The sequence below is a fragment of the Dromiciops gliroides genome, chromosome 1 (assembly GCF_019393635.1).
Source record: "Dromiciops gliroides isolate mDroGli1 chromosome 1, mDroGli1.pri, whole genome shotgun sequence".
Taxonomy (NCBI): domain Eukaryota; kingdom Metazoa; phylum Chordata; class Mammalia; order Microbiotheria; family Microbiotheriidae; genus Dromiciops; species Dromiciops gliroides.
Window position 1 is genome coordinate 282320594 of NC_057861.1, and position 27169 is coordinate 282347762.

General features: G+C 38.5%; 2 protein-coding genes across 2 annotated transcripts in view; one reads left to right on the forward strand and one right to left on the reverse strand.

Annotated features, from left to right (window-relative positions):
- LACTB2 (lactamase beta 2) overlaps window positions 1–20478 on the reverse strand; it is a 35317-nt gene extending 14839 nt beyond the window's left edge. Inside the window, exons 1-3 of the mRNA XM_043969943.1 lie at window positions 20226–20478; window positions 16755–16918; window positions 7715–7841 (exon numbers count right to left, since the gene is read on the reverse strand). Of these exons, the coding sequence (XP_043825878.1) occupies window positions 7715–7841; window positions 16755–16918; window positions 20226–20347 (413 nt within the window). The 5' untranslated portion in view covers window positions 20348–20478. The remainder of the gene's footprint in view (window positions 1–7714; window positions 7842–16754; window positions 16919–20225) is intronic.
- Window positions 20479–20695: 217 nt separating this feature from the next.
- Window positions 20696–27169, forward strand: part of XKR9 (XK related 9) — a 32080-nt gene continuing 25606 nt past the window's right edge. Inside the window, exons 1-2 of the mRNA XM_043976677.1 lie at window positions 20696–20714; window positions 24182–24271. The gene's annotated coding sequence lies outside the window, so the exon portion shown is untranslated. The remainder of the gene's footprint in view (window positions 20715–24181; window positions 24272–27169) is intronic.

Genomic DNA, 27169 nt, shown 5'->3' on the forward strand with positions numbered 1-27169 from the left:
CATTGTTGCTGTTACCTCCTTATTCCCACAGCTATAGCTATATGTATCAAAGCTTGGTCTGGCTATGGGAGGGATCTCCACAGTATCAGAGCATACCTGGGTACATATGTCTAGTTTCCCTCCTCCAATGGAATAAAGAAAGCATTTTGCTTATAACTATGGTTAACTCTTTTGGCGCCCCGCCCCTGGTTGCATAACCTCTGTGGCTCTTTGGTCACTTATTTTCTAGGTTTCACAAGATTCATGCAATATTAAAAAAAGTTGAACATTTAGCTTGCTCAATGAAAAAAAATAAAGATCGAGATACAAAAAAGTTTACTATGTCTATAATCCTCTTATCCCTATCATACCCGAAGTATGAACAAAACCATATTCTTTTTCTTGGCTTTTTAGTACAGTTCTAGTGTCTTTTCTGAGTGTCAGACCTCCATTTCCAACTATCTACTCCACACAAATGTTTTCATCTCATACCCGATGTGTTCAAAATCAAATTGAACTTATTTTCCTCAAAACCTCTCCCTATTCCTGACTTTCTATAAGGCTCAATGATCTGAAGCCACCTGTGACTTACTCTTCTCCCTCTGGAATTTAATTAGTTTTCAAGTCCTGTCAAGTCTACCTCTACAACTCTGCATTGTCCTTCCTCTTTTGTTTTTGTTTTTTTGGTGAGGAAATTGGGGTTAAGTGACTTGCCCAAGGTCACACAGCTAGTACATGTTAAGTGTCTGATGCCGGATTTGAACTCAGGTCCTTCTGAATCCAGGGCCGGTGCTCTATCCACTGCGCCACCTAGCTGCCCCTGTCCTTCCTCTTTTAAGGAAACTACTCTCTCAAAGATGATTAATGGGATCTTAATTGCTAACTCATACTTGTCTTTTCTTTGTCCTCATGCTCTTATACCTTTCTTCAGCTTTTGATCATCCCTATTTTCTGCAATCACCCCAACCTCCTATATCACTGCTTTCTTTTTTGTTTGTTTGTTTTTTTTGGGTGAGGCAATTGGGGTTAAGTAACTTGCCCAGGGTCACACAGCTAGTAAGTGTTAAGTGTCTGAGGCCGCATTTGAACTAAAGTCCTCCTGACTCCAGGGCAGGTGCTCTATCCACTGCACCACCTAGCTTCTCCAACACTGCTTTCTTTTCTGGCTTATCATTCACCTCCTGTTCCCCTAACATCTTGCTCTGTGACCTCTTTTCTTTCTCTTGGCAATCTTACTCATATCGGTGGAGTCAAGGATCGCACCTATGTAGATGAATTCTAAATTCATCTAAGGTCTTACCTGAACGCCAGTTTGGTATCTCCAACTGTCAGACATTTTTTTTTTTTCAGGCCAATAAGGGTTAAGTGACTTGCCCAGGGTCACACAAGTAGTAAATGTCAAGTGTCTGAGGTCATATTTGAACTCAGGTCCTCCTGAATCCAGGAATGGTGCTTTATCCACTGTGCCACCTAAGTGCCCCCCAGATAGACATCTTATCTGTATTTCTCTTCAGCTCTGCAAATTCACCTTGTCTAAAACCAAACTAATTACCTTCACACCCTAAACTATTAACTTTTCTACACTTCCCTATTTCTGGTAATGGCACCATCATTCTCCTAGTCATCCCAGATGAATTTTACTCCTATTTTCATTACCCTCTGTCCAATCAGTTGCCATGGCCTGTTCTTTCTACCTTTACTATGTCTTTTAAATCTCACTCACACTTTGCCATGCTATTTCAGATCCCCACTGTCACTCTCCTGGTCTAATATTAGAGCTTTATAATCTCCCTGCCTCCAGTCTCTATTCTTTCTGTCATTCAAACAGATGCCAAAATAAGATTCCTAGGGTACAGCTCTGATCTGATCTCTGTTCTGTTCAGAATCTTCTGAGACTTCCAGGATAAAACAGAACATTTTTTTTGGCCTTTATTTAAGGCTGTCCATAATGTTATTCCAACCTGCTTCACCCTACTCTCCTTTATGTATTTTACTTTCTTGACAAACTACAATCATGCGGACCATCTTCATCCTTGGAATGTACTCCCTTCTTGTCTCTCTTTGAATCTTTATATTCCTTTAAAGCACAGATGACACCTTTGCTTTCTTCCTAATCCTTCTCATATAAAAGCATTCTCTTTTCTTGAATATTCCTAGAATAGTGTTCTCTGCTTTGCCATTTCCTTTATTACTCTGTATCTTACTCATGTGTATATACATCACACTGCCCCCCCCCCCCCCCCCCCAGTAGATACTCTTTGGTTTGGGGATTGTATCTCTGGGGCTTAGCACTTGTGCCTTATACTTAGTGTACTTAAACACCCTTGTTCATCTGAATTGAATCCATTTCCACAACCACCTGCACTAGTATAGTCCTTTATTCCCTCTCACTTGGACTATTACAATAGCCTCTTAACCTCTCTCCATTTTGGTTTATAATACTAGTCTATACTGTACTTTGCAACCACATTGGTCTTCCTATGAAACAACTTTTATCATGTTTCTGCCCTGCTTAAAAAAAAACAACAAAACTGAACTGACTTCTTGTTGTTTACCAAATAAAAACTGTGGAAATTTATTTTGATTTGGGGACCCTACCTTTGGGCTGAGATCTGAAAGCCTTAGGCCCTCAGGGTCTCTTCTGTGTGGGAGGGGCTGGTGCCCCTCCCCCTCTGCTTCAGCTGAGCAAAAAAGACCCGTGGGCTGTACAACATGCCAGGTCAGACAGTTGGGGGAAAAAAAAAAGCCCCCTGCTCCCTCTGACCTGAGCGGAGCTATTCCGGATAGCCTGTGCTGAGGCACGTGAGGCTGAAGCACCCCGCCCCCTCGCCCCAGCCCCACCAGCCGCAGCCCTGGCTGGAGGATTACCTTGGTCTGTGGGGGCGCAGGAAGCCCCAAGATTTGAGTGGAGAGAAGAAAAGGTATATATAGACCTGGGATTTAGACAGCAAGGGGGGCGGACAAGGCGTTTGGTCTGGATAAAGAGGGAAAAGAGAGGCTGAGAAGGGGTTCAGACGGACAAGACGGGGCAGAGAAGAGGTCAAGCCACGGCTGATGAGATTAGAGCACGACAGTTGGAGCACGACAGACTAGAGATGGGGCTACAAGGAGGCAGCAGAGAGCACAAAATCGGTCAGCACAGGGTACAGGTTGGAGAAAGTGAAGATTAAGAGGAGTTAGAAGAAAGTAGCTGAGCAAAAAAGTGTAACGTGCCCTGAGGCAGGAGGCGGCTAACGCCCTTATTATATTAAAAAAATTCGAGGCACAGCAGGTAGGAAAGAGATGCAGTGGAAGCACTGCAACACAGTCAGGTTGTACATTTTATTTCCCTGTATTCTTAATTTTAAATAGTATCTCATAAATAAATTCTGCTTTGATTATTTAGTTAAGAGCCTTCTTTTTTTTTTTTTTTTTTAGTGAGGCAATTGGGGTTAAGTGACTTGCCCAGGGTCACACAGCTAGTAAGTGTTAAGTGTCTGAGGCCGGATTTGAACTCAGGTACTCCTGACTCCAGGGCCGGTGCCCTATCCACTGCACCATCTAGCTGCCCCTATTAAGAGCCTTCTTAATCTTTAGTTTATCAATTTGGGAGTAGAGTAGTGTGATGGGAACTTTATAAACGGCCCATGCTAAGTTAATAGCAGTCAGATAGCCAGTTAGTCAACAGTCCCAGATTAAGTACCCCAGTCATATTAGCACCCCAAATTAGGCCTAGTCATTTAAAATATTCTCTCAAAACCAAACAACATAAATAGGTCAAGCAAGGAAAGCCATATATAATCTGCCTTCAATGCACCTTTCCAATCTTATCTTACAATCCTTTCTTCATTTATTCCTTAGGATCTCTTTGTAATGCTTTAATTCTATTAAAATGGGATGACTGCATGTTATATTATGTAGTACTGCATGTATGTAGTACAATTTAAATATTGCTACTATTCAAGTAGCAAATGAAGCATAGTGGATATGTTTGTGGGTATTTCTCACAATGCTGGGATCTAGGACATTAAAATATTAGTTTTGTCTAAGGCAGATGGATGGATTGGAACTTCTTTGAGATTGTATAAATTCTTATTGTGGAAATAAGATTATTTCTTGTCATTATTATTATTATTATTCAGAGGCAGGCTAAGTGAATTTCTTTTATAGTCTTAATTAGGGACAAAGGACTCAGTGAAGGGTTTATTTCTGTACCTACTTGCTTGTGAAGGCAATCCCCCATCCAATAATTGGAATACTAATGGTAAACTTGATGAAACACCTTAAGTCCTTATATGAGGAAGGGCTGCAGGCACAGAGATAGTATAACCCTAAAATTTATGGACATGAGCCAAAACTATTGTCTTTTCAAAGTAAAGCTAATAAGAAATAAAAATAAATGAGATTTTTTTCACAATTATCCTGCCTTCAGAGAAGACTTGTATATCAATTGTTTAAGAGACTAAGGTGTCTCCTGAGAAGCAGTCATGCCCATCAGAGGAAAGCATATTTACTGGATTTGAAGTCAGAAGGCTTAGGTTTGAGTCCCAACTTTTAGTATCTATTAGGTGTATGACTTTGGGTAAGTCATAACCTTTTGGCTTCAATTTTTTCACCTTTAAAAAAGGTATAAAAATATCTGCTTACTTGATTGGACTGGCTATTGTGCAGATCATATATTATAAAGAATAAGGGGGGCAGCTAGGTGGAGCAGTGGATAAAGCACTGGCCCTGGATTCAGGAGTACCTGAGTTCAAATCCAGCCTCAGATACTTGACACTAGCTGTGTGACCCTGGGCAAGTCACTTAACCCTTATTGCCCTACAAAAAAAAAAAAAAAGAATGAGAGGGTGCTTTGAAAGCTTTAAAATGTTGTATGAATGATAGCAACGAAGTAGAAATAAAGGCAATGTTCATCAATTGGGAAACAGCTAAACAAATTGCAAGTTTGTTGTTCAGTCACTCCAGTCATATTCAATTCTTAGCGACCCTTTTCAGAGTTTTCTTGCCAGAGACTCTAGAGTGGTTTGCGACTTCCTTCTCCAGTTCATTTTACAGATGAGGAATTGAGGCAAACAGGGTTAAGTGAATTGCCCAGGGTCTCACAGCTAGTAAATGTCTGAGGCCAGCTTTGAACTTAGGAAAAGGAATCTTCCTGACTCCGGGCACTCTATCCATTAATGGCACCTAGCCATCCAAACAAATTGTGGTAAATGAATGAATACAATGGAATATCCCTCCACTTAGCCTCTGCTGCCTTTTTCAACTCAGTAGAACAAGATTCACACCTGCTCCCCCCCAACTCTCCCTGCCGGGAACCCCATGGTATAATGTTCCCCCTATTTCCTGCCTCATTTTGTGTACTGTCCCCTCCCTTTAGATTGTAAGCTCCGAGAGGGAAAGGACTATCTTTCTTTTTGTTAACTGTATTCCCAATGCTTACCACGGTACTTGGCGCATAGTAGTCATTTAATAGTTTTTACTGTAGTGGATTTATTGGATGCTATATGAAACAATGAATATGATGAATATAAGAACAGCATGAAAATATATAAACTTTATAGTCAAATATATAAACCATAATGCAAAGTAAACAGTCAAGAAAACACTATATACATATAACAACTATGACAATGTAAATGAAACAAGTCACAAATCAATTGAAACTGAATGTTGTAAAATTAAAAAGAATAAGCTTGGCCTCAAAAAAGAGATATGAGAAGACAACTCCCTTTACTATTTTGTGAAGTGGGGTGGAGTGAAATGTCTACAGGTATGGAACATTGCACATATTTTCAGGTTTTTTGATGTGTTGATCAATTTTGTGGATTCCCTCCCCTTTCTGTTTTTTTTTTTTTTAATTCCTAGTTATAGTGTATGGCTTTTTGAGAGGCAATAGGAGAAAGGATGGGGGACTTTTAGGCTACATAAACGAAAGATATAAATATAATTTATTTAAATTTAGATTAAATGCAATGGCCAATTTTAGTTCTAGAAGAGCTAATGAAATATACTTCCACCCTTAGATAGAGAGGTGGTAGGTTACATGTGTGTAATTTTGCACCTACTGTTAGGTGCAGTAGATGTGACAATCTGCTTTGTTTAGTTGTCTTTTTATAAGGGAGTTTTCTACGGGAGGTATTGGGAAGAGCTTGGGGTATTAAAAAAAAGCACCAATAAAACATTGTAAAAGAAAAAAAAAGTCTAATGAATATAAAGTAGTATTATCCAAAAGACTAAAATGTTAACTAACAGAAGGTAAGCTCTAAATGAGACCAATTTCACATCATTCCCCCTTACACTGTACATTCCAGGCATTTTATCTCCATTTCTTCTTTTTTCCCCCTTTTTTTTTTTCCAGGGCAATGAGGGTTAAGTGACTTGCCCAGGGTCACACAGTTAGTAAGTGTCAAGTGTCTGAGGATGGATTTGAATTCAGGTCCTCCTGAATCCAAGGCCAGTGCTTTATCCACTGTGCCACCTAGCTGCCCCCCTGCAGGTTTTTTGTTTTGTTTTGTTTTGGGTTTTTTTGCAGGGCAGTGAGGGTTAAGTGACTTGCCCACAGCCCCACAGCTAGTGTCAAGTGTCTGAAGTTAGCCTTGAACTCAGGTTCTCCTGAATCCAGAGCAGGTGCTTTATCCACTATACCACCTAGCTGCCCCTTTATCTCCATTTCTTAACCTTGACACAGGTTGTCCCCCATATGGGGGAAAAGAAGTTGGAGGTGAAATGCTAAGTATTAGAACAGGAAGTTCACTTTTTCTCGTGTTTCTCTGAATTTATTATATTTGTCATTCCTTGTGCCACAATAATATTTAATGTATTAAAACTTCTTCAACCATCCCTTAATTCTCGAGCATGTTTTGTTTCCAGTTTTTTGCTTATTAAATACTTCCCTACCTTCTTAAACAGAGTATATCAACCATGATTTAATCTTTCTTTGATTATTTAGTGTCATCTTTAGGAAAGTCAGTTGTTATACTGCTGTATAATAAATACCTCTGGGAGCTAGTGATCTGTGTAGGACTGCTTGCTCCTTCATGAGATGGTCCTAAACTGCTGTGGTTTTTGAGCTCTTACGTTGCTTCTGCTCTTATTCTACGTTTAGGAAGCAACTTTCTGATATTGATTTGGTTTCCTAGGCAGACCTTCCTACTGGGAAATAAAGGCATCGTCCATCCTACACCAATATCCCAGTCTACTTGGTAGCTTTATTTTAAAATGAAAATGAATAAAAAGTCCAGGTTACACAACCTGATTGATTGTGAGTTTGGTTAACGTAGGCTTAGTCATTATGGGATCTGACCACACTGGTTAAAATAAATTGAGTTTCTGAACCTACAAAACTGAAGAACAGGACTTGAATACATGGATCCTGTCAAGATGCTGGCCTGAACAGTCCAATATCCTGCCTTGTCAATAAAGTAATGTCTATTTTTTTATTGAGAATTAGTTCATGACTATTATATTAAGAAAATCATTTAAAGACATCTACCCATAATCCCTTGGAAGATACTATTACATCACATTTTGTGATTCACATAGTTGAAAGAACATTGGACAACTAGAGGAGCTCTAGGCAAATTCATGAGAACCTATTAATTCAACTTTACTTTTCTACTCAACAGATTATAGAATTGTAGATCTGTACTCAAGAAGGTGGATACAAATGGGCTTTGATAAGGTTTTGGTTGTGCTGGGGTAGAATGTGATTTTTTTAAACAACAGCTCACAAAGTAGTCAAATATTTATTTACCTGAGAGTGGCTCCTTCTGTATTAATCACATCTCCATCTTTCAGATAAACATATTTTTGCTCACTATTTCTTATAACTTCTTCCTTGAAGGGATTGCGTGGCAGCTTTTTAATGCAATATTCAGTGCCTGGTCACAAAATATGTAAGTCACATTAGAGGGCACTCAGGGTGCTGATACTTGCAGTTATCAGAAGGATAAGGAAGTGATGGAGACCCAGAAAAACAGGAGATACTATAGCCAGGGACAAAACCTAGAAAGGGGCAACCAGAATTTTGTCATGGAGCACTGATTTTAGAAGGCATCGATAACACTTGTAGTTCTTCAGCAATAAACAGACAACACAACCCAGAGCTTAGTACCTAGTTGGCAAAAATAATTTTCAAAATAGGCTATTAGATTTTGAGATGAAGCAAAGTTGATCCTCTGTTCCACCCTGTGATCCTTCAGGAGTAACATGGCACTATCCCTGCCAACTGAAGGTGAGCTTGCCCTAAGTGTGGTCTGTGGTATTTAGGTGCCTTAGTTGCAACTGCAAAAACAGAAGCATGTGTCTGGAATGCTAGCTGCTTCTTGCATCCCCCCTTTTTTTTTTTTTTTTTGCGGGGCAATGGGGGTTAAGTGACTTGCCCAGGGTCACACAGCTAGTAAATTTTAAGTGTCCGAGGCTGGATTTGAACTCAGGTACTCCTGAATCCAAGGACAGTACTTTATCCACTGTGCCATCTAGCTGCCCCTGCTTCTTGCATCTTACAAATACTTTGCCAGAGGAACTCTACATTTTCTAAGCCTCTCTATATATACATGTATATATAAATTCCCTTTTGTTAACATAAAATTTGAGAAATAGTCCTCTCAAGGCTTGGCCAGCTTTAAAAATTTCTAGGTATGGGGACACCTAGGTGACACTGGATAGAGAACCAACACTGAAGTCAAGAGGACTTGAGTTCAAATCTAGCTTCAGACACTAGCTGTGTGACCCTGGGCAAGTCACATAACTGATTGCCTCCAAAAAATAACAAAACAAAAAACTTCTAGGTATTGATGAGATAGGAATAAAGAACCTTAGGAATAGTGTTTGTAAATCCCTAAAAAAATGCTAATACTGATACATAGGTGAAAGAGACCCAATATCAGTAGGTTACTATAGTAAAAAGGTTGAAGAAGCAAAGGATTTCTCTGTTCTGAATTTTTAAGGAAAGATAACAGTGAGGTGTTGACACTGGACAACTGAATCATAATGTAGTTTAACAGATATAATGTTGAACTTGGAGTTAGGGAGACCTGGGTTTGAATCCCACTTCAGAAACTTATTGTGATGGAGTACTACTGTGCTATAAGAAATGATGGGGGGGGGTAGTTTCAGGGGGAAAAAAACCATGGAAAAAACTACATGAACTGAAGCAAAGTGAAGTGAGAAGAGTTGAGATACATGGCAATAACAGCAATGTTGTAATGATGATCAACTGTTAAAGACTTGGCTATAGTGATCCAAGGTAATTCCAAAGGACTCATGATGAAAAAATGCTATCCACCTTTAGAGAGAAAACTCATGAAATCTGAGTGAAAATTGAAGTACAGTTTTTTGCCTTTTTTTTTTTTTGCAATATGGATAATATGGAAATATGTTCTGCATAATTTCACATATAAAATTGATATCATTTTGCTTGCCTTCTCAGTAAGTGGAGGAGGGAAGGAGATAATTTGGAACTCAAAATTTGAAAAGAAAAGAATGTTCAAAATAAAAAATAAAATAAAAATTAAAAATGAATAAACAAAAAAAGAAAGATACACAGAGTTAAAATAAAGCACTGGGGGGTAGCTAGGTGGTGCAGTGGATAGAGCACTGGTCCTGGATTCAGGAGGACCTGAGTTCAAATCTGATCTCAGACACTTGACACTTACTAGCTGTGTGACCCTGGGCAAGTCACTTAACCCCCATTGCCCCACAACCCCCCCCCCAAAAAACAAACAAACAAAAAAATAAAATAAAGCACTGTAGTAGAACCTATTATGCTTCTGCTGAAGTAATAAAGACAGAAGAAGCAATCGTGATCTCAGACAAAGAAAAAGTAAAAAGAGATCTGATTAAAAGAGATAAGTAGGGAAACTACATTTTGCTAAAAGGTACCATAGACAATGAATTAATACCAATACTAACTAAAGATTTATACATCCAATGACATATCATGTAAATTCTTTTTTTTTGGGAGGGGGGGCTGTCTTTTTTTAATGTAAGTTGTTCAAAGAGAACATTAGCAAGGAGACTATGGCAAGGTATCATAAAGAACATAAACTATGACTAGGCTGGATTTATAACAGAAGTGCAGGGCTGGTTCAAAATTAGGAAAATTATAAGCATAATTGACCATATGAATAATAAAACCAACAAAAATCATGTGATTATTTCAATGGATAGAGAAAACTTTTTTGACAAAATATAATGGTTATTTCTGTTAAAAAACACTAGAAAGCACAGGAATAAAATGATAAATTGTATTTATCTAAAACCAAGAGCTAATATTATCTGTAATGAAGATATTATATGTATTATATTATATATCTTATATATTATCTGTAATGATAGATAAGTTAGAAGCTTTTTCAGTATGGTCAGGAGTAAAGCACGGATATCTATTATCATCATTATTTAATATTATGCTAAAAATGTTGGCTATAGCAAAAATACAAGAAAGAAAAGATGGAAGGAATAAGCTTAGGCAAAGAAGAAACAAAACTATCACTTTTTGCAGATGAAATGATGCTTTACTTAGAGAATGCTAGAGAGTTAACTAAAAAAGCAACTGAAAGAACTAACAACTTCAGCAAAGCTAAAGGATATAAAATAAACACATACAAATAATCTATGTTTCTGTATATTAACAACAAAACCTAACTGGAAGAGACAGAATGAGAAATTCCATTAAAAATAACCATACATGGTACAGTATGAAATACTTGGTTGTCTATTGGCAAAGACACATAGGAACTACATGAATACCTTTCATAGAAATAAAGACAGATCTAAAAAATTAGAGAAATATTAATTGATCATGGGTAGGCTGAACCAATATAATGAAAATTATAATACCATCTAAATTAATTTATATATTTAGTGTCATTCCAAACTACCAAAGAATTACTTTATAGAGCTTTATAGAAAAAAAAATTCATCCAGGGGAACAAAAGGTCAAGAAAATAAATGGAAACAATGGGAAAAAAAGAGTAGGTAGGGGTATCAATATCAGATCTTGAATTATACTACAAATCTATAATCATTAAAACAATTTGGTAGTGGGTAAGAAATAGGTTGATCAGTGGAACAAATTGAGCATACAATATATAGAAGAAAATGAACATAGTAACCTAGTTTTTGATAAACCCAAAGATCACCAACTACTGGGGCAAAAACCCTTTATCTGACAAACTGTTGGGAAAACTAGAAAGAAGTCTGGCAGAAACTAGGTATAGGCCAACATCTCACACTATCTACCAAGATAAGCTCAAAATGATCTAGACATAAAGGGTGGTATTATAAGAAAATTAGTGGAACACAGAAGGAATTACCTGTTAGAACTATGGATAGGCAAAGAGTTCATAACCTAAGAAGAAATAGAGAGATTGACAGTAGATAAAATGGATAATTTTGATTAGATAAAATTAAAAATATTTTGCACTATCAACACCAAAGCAGCTAAAATTACTGGGAAAAAATCTCTGCAGCAAGACCCTCAGATAAAGGTCTTATTTATAAGATATATGAGGAAGTTAATCAAATTTACAAGAAAAAGAGCCAGTCCCCAAATGATGAATAGCCAGAGGATATGAACAGGCAATTTTCAGAGGAAGAAATCCAAGCTATCAAAATACTCTAAATCACTAACAGAGAAATGCTAATTAAAGAGAAATGCAAATGAAAACAATTTTCAAGTTCTACCTTATATTCATTAGAATGGCTAAGATGACAAAAAAGGAAAAAGACATGCTGGAGGGGCTGTAGGAAAACATATATACTAATGTACTGTTGGTAGAGCTGTTAACTAATACAAGCATTCTGGAAAGCAATTTGGAATTATGCCCCCAAAGCTAAAAACTGTGCATACTCTTTTACCCAGTGATTCTATACTATGTCTATACCCCACAAAGAAGAGACCAAAGAAAGAGGGAAAGAATCCATATATACAAAAATATTTTTAGAAGCCCCTTTTGTAGCAGCAAAGAATTGGAAACTAGGGGAAAGTCCATCAACTGGGAAATGGCCGAACAGGTTATGGTATATGAATATCAATGTGATGGAATGATGCTATATGAATGATAGAAATGATTTCAGAAAAGTTGCAAAGTAAGCATGAAAAGGAGAAGAATTTATATAGTAACAGCAATATTGTAAAGATAATCAACTTAGGAACTGAACATCACAATAACCAATCACAATTCCGAAGGACCTATGATGAAACATGGTCTCTATCTCCAGATGGAGAGCTGATGGACTCAGAGTACAAAGTGAATTATAATTTATTACCTTTCTTTTTTTTTTTGGACAGGGATAATGCAGGACTTTATTTTGCATAACCATCCATATTTGTAATGTTTTTTTTTTTAACTTTTCAATGGGTGGGGGAGGAGAGCATAGAAGAGAGAGAATTTGACATAGAAAATAATACTTAAGTTAAAAAGAAAAAGGAAGGGGCGGCTAGGTGGCGCAGTGGATAAAGCACTGGCTTTGGAGTCAGAAGTACCTGAGTTCAAATCTGGCCTCAGACACTTAACACTTACTAGCTGTGTGACCTTGGGCAAGTCACTTAACCCCAATTGCCTCACTAAAAAAAAAAAAAAAAAAAAAAAAAGGAAAAAACCTTCCTTGATCCCCCTAGCAGCAAATGACCTCTTCATCTTCCTCTTCACTCTATTTGGATCTCTTTTGTATGATATGTACTTGGTCTTATCCTATTTTACTTTGAAAGTAAAGACCATCTTGTTTCATTATTTTAATGCTAGTGTCTAGTACAATGCACAGTATGTAGTAAGTGCTCAATAAATATTTAGTTAATTGAAGAACAACCATGGAATATGTAAAAGATGATAAAGAGATTAGTTTGTCCAAAGCAGAAATTTTGGGCTGAGGAATAGCAGAATATAAGATTGGATATATAAAATGGAACCACTATTGAAGATCCCTGAATGGCAAGAAGCATTTGAAATTGATTTTACAGATAATCATGATCATAGGATGAGAGATCTAAAATGTAGAAAAATCCTAAGAGGTCATCTAGTCATACCCAATTTTATGAACGAGAAAGCTGAAGCCTACTGATGCAAAATGACTTATCTAAGGACAAACAGTCAGTAGTAAGTAGGTGGAACAGCTGGTTTTTTTGTTTTTGTTTTTGTTTTGTTTGTTTTTTTGGTTTGGTTTTTTGCGGGGCAATGGGGGTTAAGTGACTTGCCCAGGGTCACACAGCTGGTAAGTGTCAAGTGTCTGAGGCTGGATTTGAACTCAGGTACTCCTGAATCCAGGGCCGGTGCTTTATCCACTGCGCCACCTAGCCGCCCCCCCCCCAGCCACCCCCCCCCAACAGCTGGGTTTTGAAATCTGGTTTGATGACTCCAAGTTCAGTGCTCTTTCCACAGTATCATGAAGATTGAATAAGAGAATAACATGTATAAAATTATATTTTAGGAAGCTTAATCTGGCTGCAGAATACAGAATGGATTAAAGAAGGGAAAAATTGGATGCAGGGAGACCAGAAAGGTGACTAAAATCTCAGAACTACAGAAACTATAGAAACTCAGGCATGAGACGATGATGTTCTGATCTAAAGTAGTAGCAACTGGAAAAAGGTACAGGTCAAGAAGATATTTTGAAGGATTTCAGTGGGGGAGGGTGGAGGGAGAAGCAATAGATAGAGGAACTGAAGTGGTAGGGGTAAACCTGACCTGTGCTATGAGGTTGAAAAGTGAGTGGCTGTCTCACAGAAGGTGGAAATGAGTACTATACACTTTGAGCTAAAAAGAATTTGAACCTCTTCCTGAAGAGAAGGGAGCTCAATGGCTTTGAGGAGGAAGTAGTTTTTTGTGCTCCACCAAACGAATGATAAAGTGAGAGTCACAGAAGTCTTCAGGGATAGGTTATCCAGTAAGGGTTGGAGGAAAAAGAGAACTGTAATAGTGATAGGTGATTCCTTGCTAAGGTAGTATTTGTTGACTTAATAACAACAGAGAGACTACAGTCTTCCTGGGGTATGTATGTCCCAGGCATAATGAAGAACCCCTAAGACTTGTTAAAACAGATGGCTACTACCCACTTGTGATTTATGTGGGTATAAACCAAACTATCAGAAGGAATCTGGAAAGCAATGACAAAGATTACCAAGTCTTAGGCAAGAAAGTAAAGGCCTTAGAGGCAAAGGTTTTATTCTCTCCATAATGCTGTCCAAGGAAGACAATGGATACAGAAAAAAAAGCTAAATTAGGATACAAATAGATGGCTAAGAAGATGGTGTCTGAGACTAGGATTTGGATTTCTAGTACATGGGAATAACGGGTCTACTGGCCAGGACGTACTTAACAAAAACTGGTAAATACGCATTTTTCTGATGTTTTCCAAATATAACTAAAAGGGTTTTGAATTGGAAGAGGAAGAAAACTACCTTTGTATCTCCAACAAAGTAGATACTAAACATAACAGTTACAGTGCAGGAAGAATAACATTTCAGATACCTGAAAGGTCATAGGAAACAAAAATCTAAGAAATAAGCAATAAAACACAAGGCTTCAAAAATCTGTACACAAATGCACAAAATTTAGACGACAAGCAAGATGAACTAAAGATCCTAATGCCAGGAGGCAGAAGTGCCTTCATAGGCATCACTGAGATGTGACTAGAATATGGCCCTCCTTGAATATAACTTTCTTCAAAACAAACAAGAAAAGGTAAGGAGTGAGGGAACAGTCATATGTTAAAAAAGGTAGACTCATGACAAAATCCAGGAAATGGAAAAAGAAAGCATGATAGAGAACCTTGCTGTGTGATGAACAAGGGGAAAAGCATTAATGATTTTATTACTGGAGTACACTACAGACAACTTGAACAGAATGAGAAAATGAGGATTTTGGAAAACAAATCATAATCCTGACAAGAGAGCCATGATATAGAAGGGATGATATTCTTCAATTAGAGAATTTGAAATTGAAAATAAAACTTAAGTTAAAAAAAAAACAAAAAAAACCCCTTCATTGAGTCCCCTTAGCAGCAAATGACCTCTTCCTCTTTCACTCTATTTGGATCTCTCTTGTATGATATGTACTTGGTCTTATCCTACTTTTGTTTAAAAAATGAAGAAACCAACAAAGGAAAATTCTGCTCTGAATTCTTAATAATAATGAGGAGCTAGTTGCTGAGGTAGAAATAAAACTTTTGGAGGAAATAGTCACAACATCTTAATTTGTCAAAGAGGACAAAAAGCTAGCCAGGGTCTCCTTTTTTTAAGGACAACAGATTTCAAAGTGTTCAGAGGAAGGATAGAATCCATGGGTGAAAATTCTATAGAACAAATATGCCTAGGAAGGATGAGAAACACTCATCCTTGAGGATACAAACCAAAATATTATTATTGTATCTCATCAGCAAACAGGGGGTCAATTTTCATCTCTATATAGATGATTCCAAATCTATACATATAACCTTACTAGTCTCTTGTGAGACAGTCTTACATCTCCAACTGCCTCTTATATGGAAATGATTTTTCCCTTTAGGCCAGGGGCTGTTTTTGCTTTTCTTTGTATCCACAGTGCTTAGCACAATGTCTGGCAGAGAATAAGGACTTAATAAATGCTTGTTGACTGACTTAGCTGCATTATATGAGAATTGGTCACAGCCCAGATGAGTATATGCCAGCAAAATGAAAAAAGTTAAAGATGTGACTGTAGAACTGTAATCTTTGAGGAATTGTGGAGAATTGGAGTAGTTCTAGAGACTGGAGACAGGCCAATGTTCTTATTTTAAAAAATGCGGAATAGGAAAGATAAAACTATAGACACAGAATTTAACATTTATTCCTAGATATATTCCAGAATACAGTATTTAATGAATAGTTTGTAAGCAAATACAAAACGAAGTGATGATCATGAAGCATCTGCATAGGCTCATTAAAAAGACATGCCAAGGGGCAGCTAGATGGCGCAGTGGATAGAGCACTGGCCCTGGAGTCAGGAGGACCTGAGTTCAAATCTGGCCTCAGACACTTAACACTTACTAGCTGTGTGACCCTGGGCAAGTCACTTAACCCCAATTGCCTCACTAAAAACAAACAAACAAACAAAAAGACATGCCAAACTATATTCACGTCATAGTTTGAAAAATGAGGTGAGGGAAATGCTTCAGATATATGTTTTGATTTTAGCAAAACATATGACAAGATTTTTCATGTTATCTTTTTAGATAAAATGGATAAATGGGTCCAAATGGTGATAAAGCCAGATGGAATTGTAGCTGGTTGAATGACTACTTAAGGAGTGTTAATCATTGGCTTCTTAGTATCCCTAGCTTCCTTTAAGGCTCAGCTCAAACTCCAAGATTATTCTTGGAATAGTATGCCTTTTTTACTAATGTGCTATTCTGATATCTCATTATGGCATGAAGGTATCATTGCATTGAGTTCTTGAAGTCTATGTTAGTGGAATACAAGTTCTGAAAGGTTCTACCCTGCTGCAAATACTTAAGAGTACAGGCTTGGTGATAGACTGTATTCTTGTAGTCTGAGGAACAGCCAGCTAATTTTGGAGATGCTTAACTACAGGTTGATAAATCTTTAGCCTATGCTAAGTGGCAAAGTGTCTTTTCCTTTTCTGCAAAGGGACAGGGAGGGCAGGGATATGAAGTAGTAAACAGTATTTTTCTCTTCATTTTATATTAAAATAATAATGTACATAAATATTAAAAAGTATGTATGCAAACAGGAAAAACTACTTAACATTCCACGCATAAAACAAATCTTTAAAACCATATTTTCCTAATAGGATTAATGAACATTTTTTGCTTACCCGGATTGATGCTATTACATATATCTGCTATGCCTCCAGTATGATCCTTGTGCCAGTGAGTCACTATAATTTCTTGGATTGACGTGTTAAATTCAGTCAGTGCTTGTTTTAAACAGATGATATAATCTGGAATTGATGGTTCACCAGTATCAATAAGAATTCTCCTAAAAAATAAATGGAATCAAACAATAGAAATATACATAGAATTATGTCACGAGATAATGTCATATTCACCATTCAGATAATATACACTAAATTTTAGGAAAACTCTACTAGAATCCTACTTCAGTTACTTATCATGGCATAATGAGTTCTTGAAGTCTATAAAAGAGGCATGCAAGTAGTGAGATAACTGGCTATTACAGGTCCTAGAGTCAGGAAGATCTGAGTTCAAATCCTGTCTCAGACATTTGCCAGCTGTGTGATCCTGGCAGGTGACTTTACTTTTCTTAACCTATTTCCTTATCTGTAAAATGAGGATAGTATTCACAAAGTACTTAGCACAGTGTCTGGCACATAGTAGGTACTATATAAATACAATTAGGTAATATTTGTAGAGTGTTTTGCAAGCTGCAAAAATACTACATAAAAGCTAGCTGCTATTATTATTATTATTAAGCTTCTGGAAGCTTTATTATTTATTTATTTTTTGCAGGGCAATGAGGGTTAAGTGATTTGCCCAGGGTCACACAGCTAGTAAGTGTCAAATATCTGAGGCCATATTTAAACTCAGGTCCTCCTGAATTCAGGGCCAGAGCTTTATCCACTGCGCCACCTAGCTGTCCCCTTGAGGTCTTTTCTTAATGGGAATCATCTGAAACTTCAAACTCACAAAATTGTAAATAGCCAAAAAGCCTAAGGATATACTGTTGTCAAGATTCCTAGAACAATTATCTAGTTACAAAGGAGAATTTTTAGGAAAAATTGAAACCTCCTTTGCCTTAAAAAACTTCCCACACTTATAGGAGAAAAGAGATCATAGAATCATCTAGAATTTTCCTCCATAAGGGGTTAGTTTATGTCAATAGATTTTTTAAAAACTTAGAGGAAGTACATCATTCCCTCAGGAAAAAGAAATAGTTATTATACAAAAATCTATTGTTGGTTAGCAATAATGATAAGAAACTAAAGATAAAATGAACAAGGTTTTTGCTCCATACTTGTTTTGTTTTATTTCACTGGCTAAAATATACTCCTAACTAGCCTTCTTGCAAATGTTTGTGATTGGTTACATGGGGACCTAGAGATCAGTATACAGACATTTATACATTCATCTCTGTATCTCCCCTGTGAGTCTCTTTCCTCACATAATACCTTTGTCACCCAGACCAAATCGCTTAACCTCTCGGTATGCTTATGACTCTACTTCTAAATTGTGGCACAACTGCTGATTTGCATTGAAGAGGGAGTTACTTCACAGAGAAATCCCAATCTGTATGAAATCACCGGTTCGGATAAATAAAAAAAAGTTCCCCTAGTGCAGTGTTCATTGCATAGGGCAGATGTTTTATAAACACTTGTTTTGTAACTGAATGAAATTGATCTTTGCTAAACAAAACAAAACTAACCCTCAGATCTGAGATCTGAGTGAAGCAGCAATAGTTTATCATACAAAGGCACATTAATACTCACTTAACTTACTCCTTTCTGTCAATTCCATATTTCCACTCTCCAAAATTCAACTTTTACCATAATAAGTATTAATTGAGTACCTATCATATAATCAGTACTTCAGAAGAGCATAAAATTGCAACAAACCATCAGAGGTTCCTGAGCAACCCCTTTTCTTTCATATGTAAAAGCTATGCTCTAGGAAAATTCACGTCTAAAGGCTGTATACAGGATGGAATGACTGGTGTGCTGAAAGATGGTATAATGAGACCAGCTAAGAGCCAGTAATTCAGTACAGGTATCAAATGATGAGCGTACACTCAAACGAAGCAGTTAAGAATGCCCACCTACAGCAATGAGCATAAAATATATCTTCCAGATTACAGACACTACCCACCTATATCTAGTACTTGCTTGGTATCCTATTGGAGCTGACTCTTGATTCAACCGAAGGCTTGCTTAACCACACTCTACCTGTTCTATTGGATTCCTCTTGCCTAACCAGATTTCTGTTAGTTCCTTCCATTTGCCACACAAGTCTAACTGTGCCAGGAAGGGGAAAATCAAAGAAACGTTGAGGACGTGGTCTTAGAGGTGCTCAGAATAGTATACTGATTTTTAGTGTTAGTAACTTCATTCACATTCTACCATAAGGATTTACTGTTTGAAAAGCATATAACTTATGTTGTATGTACGTTGCTCCCACAATTAAGATTTTAAACTTTTTAAGAACAGGGCTTCAGGGGCAGCTAGGTGGCGCAGTGGATAGAGCACCAGCCTTGGAGTCAGGAGTACCTGAGTTCAGGTCCGGCCTCAGACACTTAACACTTACTAGCTGTGTGACCCTGGGCAAGTCACTTGAACCCAATTGCCTCACTAAAAAAAAAAAAAAGAACAGGGCTTCTATTTTATTTTTTGCATTCCCTCAGAGACCTTAGTACAGTACTCAAAGTACACTGGAAGTCAGTTCAATGGGTGATCCATTAAAATGCCTGCGATTTACCTGTCACAAGTACACAAGGGTTCCACAGTAACAAAATGTAACAACCGTTCAAGGGAATCCTATTTTAAAAAAACCCCAAAACCCAACAAACTTAAGAGAATGTTGAAATTTGGTTAACTTTTCTCACATTATTTCGATCCTTTGGTAAAGTGGTAAGAAGAATGGCTTTGCCTTTTCATCAAAAGCCTAATTTTTCTTGGATTCTGACCAACATAGGTAGATACAGCATTTAGGTGCTTATACTAACCAAAGGACGTTATGACCATTGCAATCCTTATTTATTCCTTTTATTTGAAACTCGGCAACACAACCAAAAACACGAGACTATACAGAACAAAGACTACACAGAACAAAGGCTCAAAGAAGGAAATCTTTAGAAACAAGGGATATTTGCAAAGGAAAGCAGGAGGTTTTGCAACACCTTGCCCAGCGCCGACCGACGACCTTTTTGTTTTACCCTGGAGCCAATTTTAGGGGAAGCCGAGGACCCTGCCCTCTGGCGGACAGGCTCCGTCACATCTCACCCCTACAGTGACTCAGAAATTGGGGTCAAGCGAGGTGAGGCCAGGACAAGGGCACGGAGCAGCAGGAAGCGACACTGGTCCGGAGTCCCCGCGGCCCCTTTCAGCAGCTGGAAGCGGGGGGTGGGGGGGTGTCCTCTGGCCCCAACGACCCAAACAAAACACGTTTTAAAAGTACATGGCGGGGGGGAGCCTCCCCGCGTCTGAGTCGAGCAAGAACTGCAACAAGGGGGGATGCCCGCGCCCCGAGCCCGGGCTCGCCTCCTCCCCTGCGGGGGCAGGGAGAAGACCCCGGCCCCGCAGCTCACGCAGCAGCCCGGCCCGGGAGGCCGTTACCTGGGGCCGGTCCCCACCAAATAAGTGTTGGTGCCCTGGAGCGTCATGGGTCCAGGGTTACATCCCAGCACACGCACCACCCGGGAGGAGAGCTGCTCGATCCGCGGTAGAACCGCCGTCATCTCGTACCCTGACCCAGTTCTGGTGACCGAGACCAGAAGAAAAAGCCTCGGAGCGGGGCGCCGCCGTGCGGCCGGGGCGAGAAGGCCCGTCCCGAGGTGGTGAGTAGGCCGAGCTTCTCTCGCGCCGCCGCATAGGCCGGGCAGCGATTGGGTGGACTAGGAATGCCACGTGATTATCTGGGCGTGTGATTTCTTCTTCCCCCGCCTTCGGGGAGGGGAAGGGTGGGGAGAGGGAGGAGAATGGAAAGAAGAGGAGGGAGTGGAAGAGACCAGGCAAGTCCAGAGTCTAGTTGGATGTGGACACGTGTATTTAAAGGGAACGCGAGCCCCCCCGCCCCGTTTTCATAATTTTCTCTTTTGAGTTTAGGTGGGGGTTATTTCATTTTACCGGTTATCGTAGAATAATAGAATTGCAGCTGCAAGGGATCTCGGGGAAAGGGGACATGTACCACCTGTTAGGTTATTTGGGGTTTTTTGAGCATTTCTAAAAATAAATAAATAAATAAATAAATAAATAAATAAATAAATAAATAAATAAATAAATAAATAAATAAATTCATTCATTCATCCATCCATCCATCCATCCATCCATCCATCCATCCATCCATTCATTCATTCATTTAATTTTTTTTATGAGATGGAAAATCTCCAGTTAGGACAAAGGGGAGACAGGAATTTTACAAGATGCAAGTTTAATTGATCATTTGGTGGGGGATAACTTGGTGCCGCTCCGGGGAACAGACTAACATAGGATCCTAGAAGTTATATGTGCCTCTCCTTTTCACCTTCCTACTCCTCACAGCTCTTGTTGAATGTTTATTGACTGACTCACTGAGTGACTACTCCTCTGGCGTCCTGGTAGCTGGCATTGTAGAGACCATCTCTCCAGAGTGTGTGTTTAACAGGTTCCTTTGTAATAGATGTGTAATGTTAAGCAGGCCTTTTCCAACCTGCCAAGAAAGTACTGTCCTTGCTGTTACTGACTCACTCAGTTCTCTTCCATTTACTTGGCGGGGCGGGGTGTTGGGAGGTGTGTGTGAAACTCCTGACTTTAGTCCAAAAAACCTTGCAGAATCATATGAATTTAATGCTTCCAGTTAGATAACATCCTATCATTTCTCAATGCAGGAAAATACTAAGAGGATATCATTTCAGAAATGTGTGTATGTATATACAGATATGTATATATATATACACCTACCTATCTATAAGCATGCATATATACATATATACATATATAGCTATCTGTAACACATAGGTAAATAGTGTAGTTGTTTAAAGCAAAGGATGTGTTTCTGGAGGTGACTGGGGATTGGAAGAACTGGGTTTCCAGTCCTGGCTTTGTCATTGTGATTCTGGGCAAGTCACTTAAATCCCTTTAAGACCTGGTTTAAGTATATAAAAAGTAGGTTGAACTATATGATCTCCCAGGATTATATGATTATGAAAATTTTATTAATTGAATAATTTTGTTACTACTTAGTAGCTTGCTATTTAAAAGTAGTCTCTTGATTTAAAAAGCATGTAAAATATATAATCAGATCCTAATTTATCTTCTTTATAAATCTGGCATTCATGTACTGAGTTTGCTTAAATGGAATGACAGTTATTTGTGAGATATATAATTTCTTGACTCTTGTTTAAAATATGTACTTTTGCTGAGAACCAGACCTATGTTTTTATTAGCATAAGGAACAGCTGGTGTGGAAACTCCCCCTATTAATGCAGGTTGGCACATTCTCTGCAGTTTATATAGAGAATTGTCTCAACCAGTTAGAGGTTAAGTTTCTTGCTTAGGGTCATGTAGCTAGGGTGTTTCCAGAAGGAAGAGTTGAACTCACATCTTCCTGACTTCAAGGTCAGCTTTCTATCCACTGCCTTTAAAATATATTCCTTTCTTGGAAAAGTGTTTTAAGGACTTTGTTGAACTCATAGGGTCAAGTTTCTTCATTGTATATGGGAAGACTAGCAGTTTGTATTTTGATTTTTGTGTGTGTGTGTGAGAGGCAATTGGGGTTAAGTGACTTGCCCAGGGTCACACAGCTAGTAAGTGTCAAGTGTCTGAGGCTGGATTTGAACTCAGGACCTCCTGAATCCAGGGCCAGTGCTTTATCCACTGTGCCACCTAGCTGCCCCTTTTGTATTTTGATTTTTGAAAAAAAAATTAGTTTGACACAATCTACATATGATTACTGAGCCAATATCAATGCTGTTTGAAAGATTTTGGAGAATTTCCAAGGTCCTTGGGGATGGGGTGGCATGTGGTATGGGTATATGTGGTGGTATTAGGCCTTTTACAGCTCAAAAATTGCATGATCTATGACTTACTATGCAGAGAGAAAAATCATCACCTCTATATGGCCTCTGATTCTGCCTCTCTTATGTCTTGACAAGAGTCCCTTTTGGAGCTCCTGCTACCATTTAGGAGGGTTTTGGGGAGGTATGGTAAGAGTTTTTTTCTGCATGCCTTCCTTTAAATTCTTCTGAAAGAGAAATCTTTAATTCTTCAGTAAATCTGTGGTCGCATCAGACTGTTGGTTTCATCGGTGTGGGTGCCTCCTTAGTGGTACAGATCACAACCTATCCATACCCATTCATTTCGTTAAACACTTATCCATGCTAGTCAAACAGTTAAAAAGTATATATTAATTGATTTCTATGTACCAAGACCTGTACTAAATGCTGGGTATACAAAAAAGGGCAAAAACAATTCCACTCCTTAAGGAGGTCACCCCCCTGAAATATTCATATACCCTACTCTGGTTCTTTTGACAGGATGTGAGTAACAATTGGTGAACCCTCACCCCTGCTAATATGATTAGCCTACTTCCTCTTCTGTTCCTGAATATATATATATATATTTTTGGGGGGGGGGGCGGGGCAATGGGGGTTAAGTGACTTGCCCAAGGTCACACAGCTATTAAGTGTCAAGTGTCTGGGGCTGGATTTGAACTCAGGTCCTGAATCCAGGGCCGATGCTTTATCCACTGCACCACCTAGCTGCCCCCTGATGGTATTTTTAATTCAGCTTTTTATATGTAAGTCTTAATTGTTAATATGATGCAACCCATTCATGCCTACTATTTATCCATTTCCCTGGGCAAGTCACTTGGCCTCTCTGGGCCTCAGTTTCCATATCTGTAAAATGAAGGGATTGAACTAGATGATCTCTAAATTCCTTTCTAGCTCTAAATTTTGTGATGCCTTGGTCCAATGGCAAATTAAAAGTTTAATTAAAATCCCTTCCTGAGAAGTTAGACTCTAAACTTCCTAAATGTTCTTAGCAGACTTTTTCAAATGCAGTAGAATTTTGTTAGAATAAGATTTATTAGAATTAGACAGCATGGTATATCTAGAGTGCTGGGTCAGGGAGTAAAGAAGACCTGAGTTCAAATACCACCTCTGATACTGTGGGCAAATCACTTAAACCTTCTGAGATTAAATGTCTTCATTTGTAAAACAAGGATAATAATATTTTCTGTACTGACAGAGTTGTTGTGAAGTTAAACTGAGATCATTTATATAAAGTGCTCTGAAAACTTCACAGCACTAGATAAATGTCCACTATTATAATTTCTTCAGATGAGTTAAAAACATACATAAGTAATATTCCCTGAGACATGACTGCAAAGTAAAAGAAAAACCTGGTATACACTTATGTGTAAGTTAGTACTGTCGCCAGCGGCAATTACAAAAGGGTGTTGCATATTGTAGCTGTTATGTCATCAGATTAGACAGTAGACCACATGACTAACAGGTGATTTTGACTTTCATTTTGGTATTGGACCTTAAAGGTTTATGTACTCTTTAATTACGACTGGTTTAAATTTGCAGGAAATCAAAAGTGGCCAAGGATGATTTTTTTTTTCTGAAGAGTCTCTGAGTTAAAGGAGGATTTGTAATGAAAAAGAACATTTGTGCTGGGTAAGTCTACTTTTTGTATGGTTTAAAAATGTATTGAACTGGGGCAGCTAGATGGCAAAGTGGATAGAGCACCGGCCCTGGAGTCAGGAGTACCTGAGTTCAAATCCGGCCTCAGACACTTAACACTTACTAGCTGTGTGACCCTGGGCAAGTCACTTAACCCCAATTGCCTCGCTAAAAAAAAAAAAATGTATTGAACTTGTGAAAAGCTTGGTTAGTTTTTTTTTTTTAAAGCAGAAGTTGTGTGATCTCAGATGGACTGTGTTCTGTGTGCAAAGGTTATTTATTTTGGCTGGGAGCCATATAGCCTGACTGATTCCATCATCTGTTCATTATGGGACCATAGTGGAAGTGACACATCATTAAGAGTAGCAGAAGCCCTTATGCTGCTGGACTTTGTTAATGGTTTTCTTCTTCTTGACTACACAAAGGAATCACATCTTAATATAAGGATTAGAGCTCATTGGTAGTGCCCCTCATACAAGTTTGGTGGTCGTCACATGTTCCAGTGGCACTTTCAGCAAGAGCAGCCATATTAACTTTGTGTATTACTTTATTTCCAATTGGATAATTACTTTCTTAGAAACTGAATTAGAAACCCAAGAGTCATCATATTAGATTAGTCGGCTTCATATGGTATTCTGAGAATGCTGCAATTTCCCCCGTAGTTTCTAAGAAATTACTTTGCACTTTCTTAAAAGCTATTTCTTATCCAAAGTGAATGCCTTCTTCCTTGCCAGGGTCAGGCAATGGAGAATCTCTTTATGGATACAGAGGTTAAAAGGAATAGACTTAGTAGGTTTCAGTCTCCCACTGCATAGAAAAAATTGGTTATGTAATATACAAGTTGAATTCAAATGTATGTGGAAAATTGTACTTTTCTTTAAGCCGTTGCTCTGACAGATTTGTTTCAGATAACAAAATTTAGATGAGAGAAGAAATTACAGGTGGATGAATTTTTTGGCTGATGTCAAGTTGAATGGTTTGAGTAGCTTTTTGCCTCTGAAATGATGATTTCACCTATATTGATCTTCCCTTGGGTTAGAAGAAGAACCCACACTCTCTTCTTCCTCCTGGAATCTATAAACTGATATTATGTTCTGTTAATTTCTTATACTCTGAAAACTGCTATTAAAATTATTCATTTCTACTTTAAGTTTTTTAGAAGAATATTTGCTCCTTTCCCATTAGATAGGCACCTTTATCCTAGTGTACAAAAGGAGTCACATTCCAACATTAGGGCACATCCTGGATATGATGGTAGATGTGGTTTTCATACTTTCCTCAAAACAATCAATCAAGCAGCAGGCTTTCACTGAGTACCTGCTATATGCTCAGCGCCAGGATTCAAAGACATAAATGAAAATTCCTTCTCTCAAGAGTCTTACAGCCTATCTGGGGAGACAACATATATGAGTTTGTTGTTCTTCATTCTGGAGGAGAACCAATGGCATCACAAGAGTGATGTATTGACTTCCGAGTAAATCGGATTTAAGTGAGTCAGAACTGTGCAAAGTCATCAGCTTCACTCTCTCCTCCAGGGTCATTGGCATCCAGTGGCAAGACCTGTCAAGATGACTGGCAATGGCCCTGGAGACATATATAAGTACATACTAAAGAAATATATGTAGGATAAATACAAATGAAAAGGTAGTCTAATATAAGATAGTTGGTATGGGAAGGCCCCAGCAACCTTGCTGGAGTCAGGAAGGGCATCAGAACAATGGGCTTGAGCTACCTCTTTTAAAAATAGTGATAATAATGATAATAATTATTATTGGTTTTGGAGCTACTTATTTTTTTTTAAGTGAGGCAATTGGGGTTAAGTGACTTGCCCAGGGTCACACAGCTAGCAAGTGTTAAGTGTCTGAGGCCGGATTTGAACCCAGGTACTCCTGACTCCAGGGCCGGTGCTCTATCCACTGCACCACCTAGCTGCCCCCTGGAGCTACTTCTTAAAGGAAGTTAGCAGTTCTCAGAGGAGCAAATGCATTCTAGGCCTAGGGAATAGGGGACAGCCAGTGCAAAGCTTCCAGAGATGGGACATGGATGCCAAGCATTAGGAACAGAGAGGGCAGTTTGACTTGTGCATAGATTCTAGGGAGGGGAACAATGTGTAAGGAGGCCAGAAATATCAATTTATTAAGGGCTTTAAAAGGCAAACAAAGGAGTTTTTACATTTTGTCCTAGAGGTTATAAGGAGCTAGTGGAGTTGGTAAGGAAAACCCCTTAGGTAGATCAATATGGAGTATGGTTTAGAGAGGGGAGAGAATTGAGTCTAGACTAAAATGAGAGCCTCAGGGGAGGTGGTGGCTATGGGAGTAGTGTGGAGGGGTTGGATCTAAGAAACATTGTGAAGGTAGAAACAGCAAGATTTGGCACCTGGTTAGATCTCAGAGTGAGAGTGGAAAGTCCAGGATAACTCTGAGATTACAAGACTGTACTTTGGTTTTTCAAGGAACTCCTAGTGATATCTAGGTTTCTATGGGACACAATTTCAGTAAATATGATAGAATTTGTGAGCCCTCTGATTCTATTTAAGCTTTCCAGCCTCCTGGTCAGGTAGATTATATTGTATCTGATTTTTACTGCTTTATAGCTGAAGAAGCCACTTCACAAAAAGGTAACCCATACAGCAGTTGTGGAGAAGCTCGAGTTTTAATATTCCAGAGCCTCATCATTTAAAAAAAAATTTTTATGGATGTTTTTTCCCCCTTCAGGGCAGTGAGGGTTAAGTGACTTGCCCAGGGTCACACAGCTAGTAAGTGTCAAGTGTCTGAGGCTGGATTTAAACTCAGGTCCTTCTGAATCCAGGGCCAGAGCAGAGCCTCATCATTTTTTTTTTTTTTTAGTGAGGCAATTAGGGTTAAGTGACTTGCCCAGGGTCACACAGCTAGT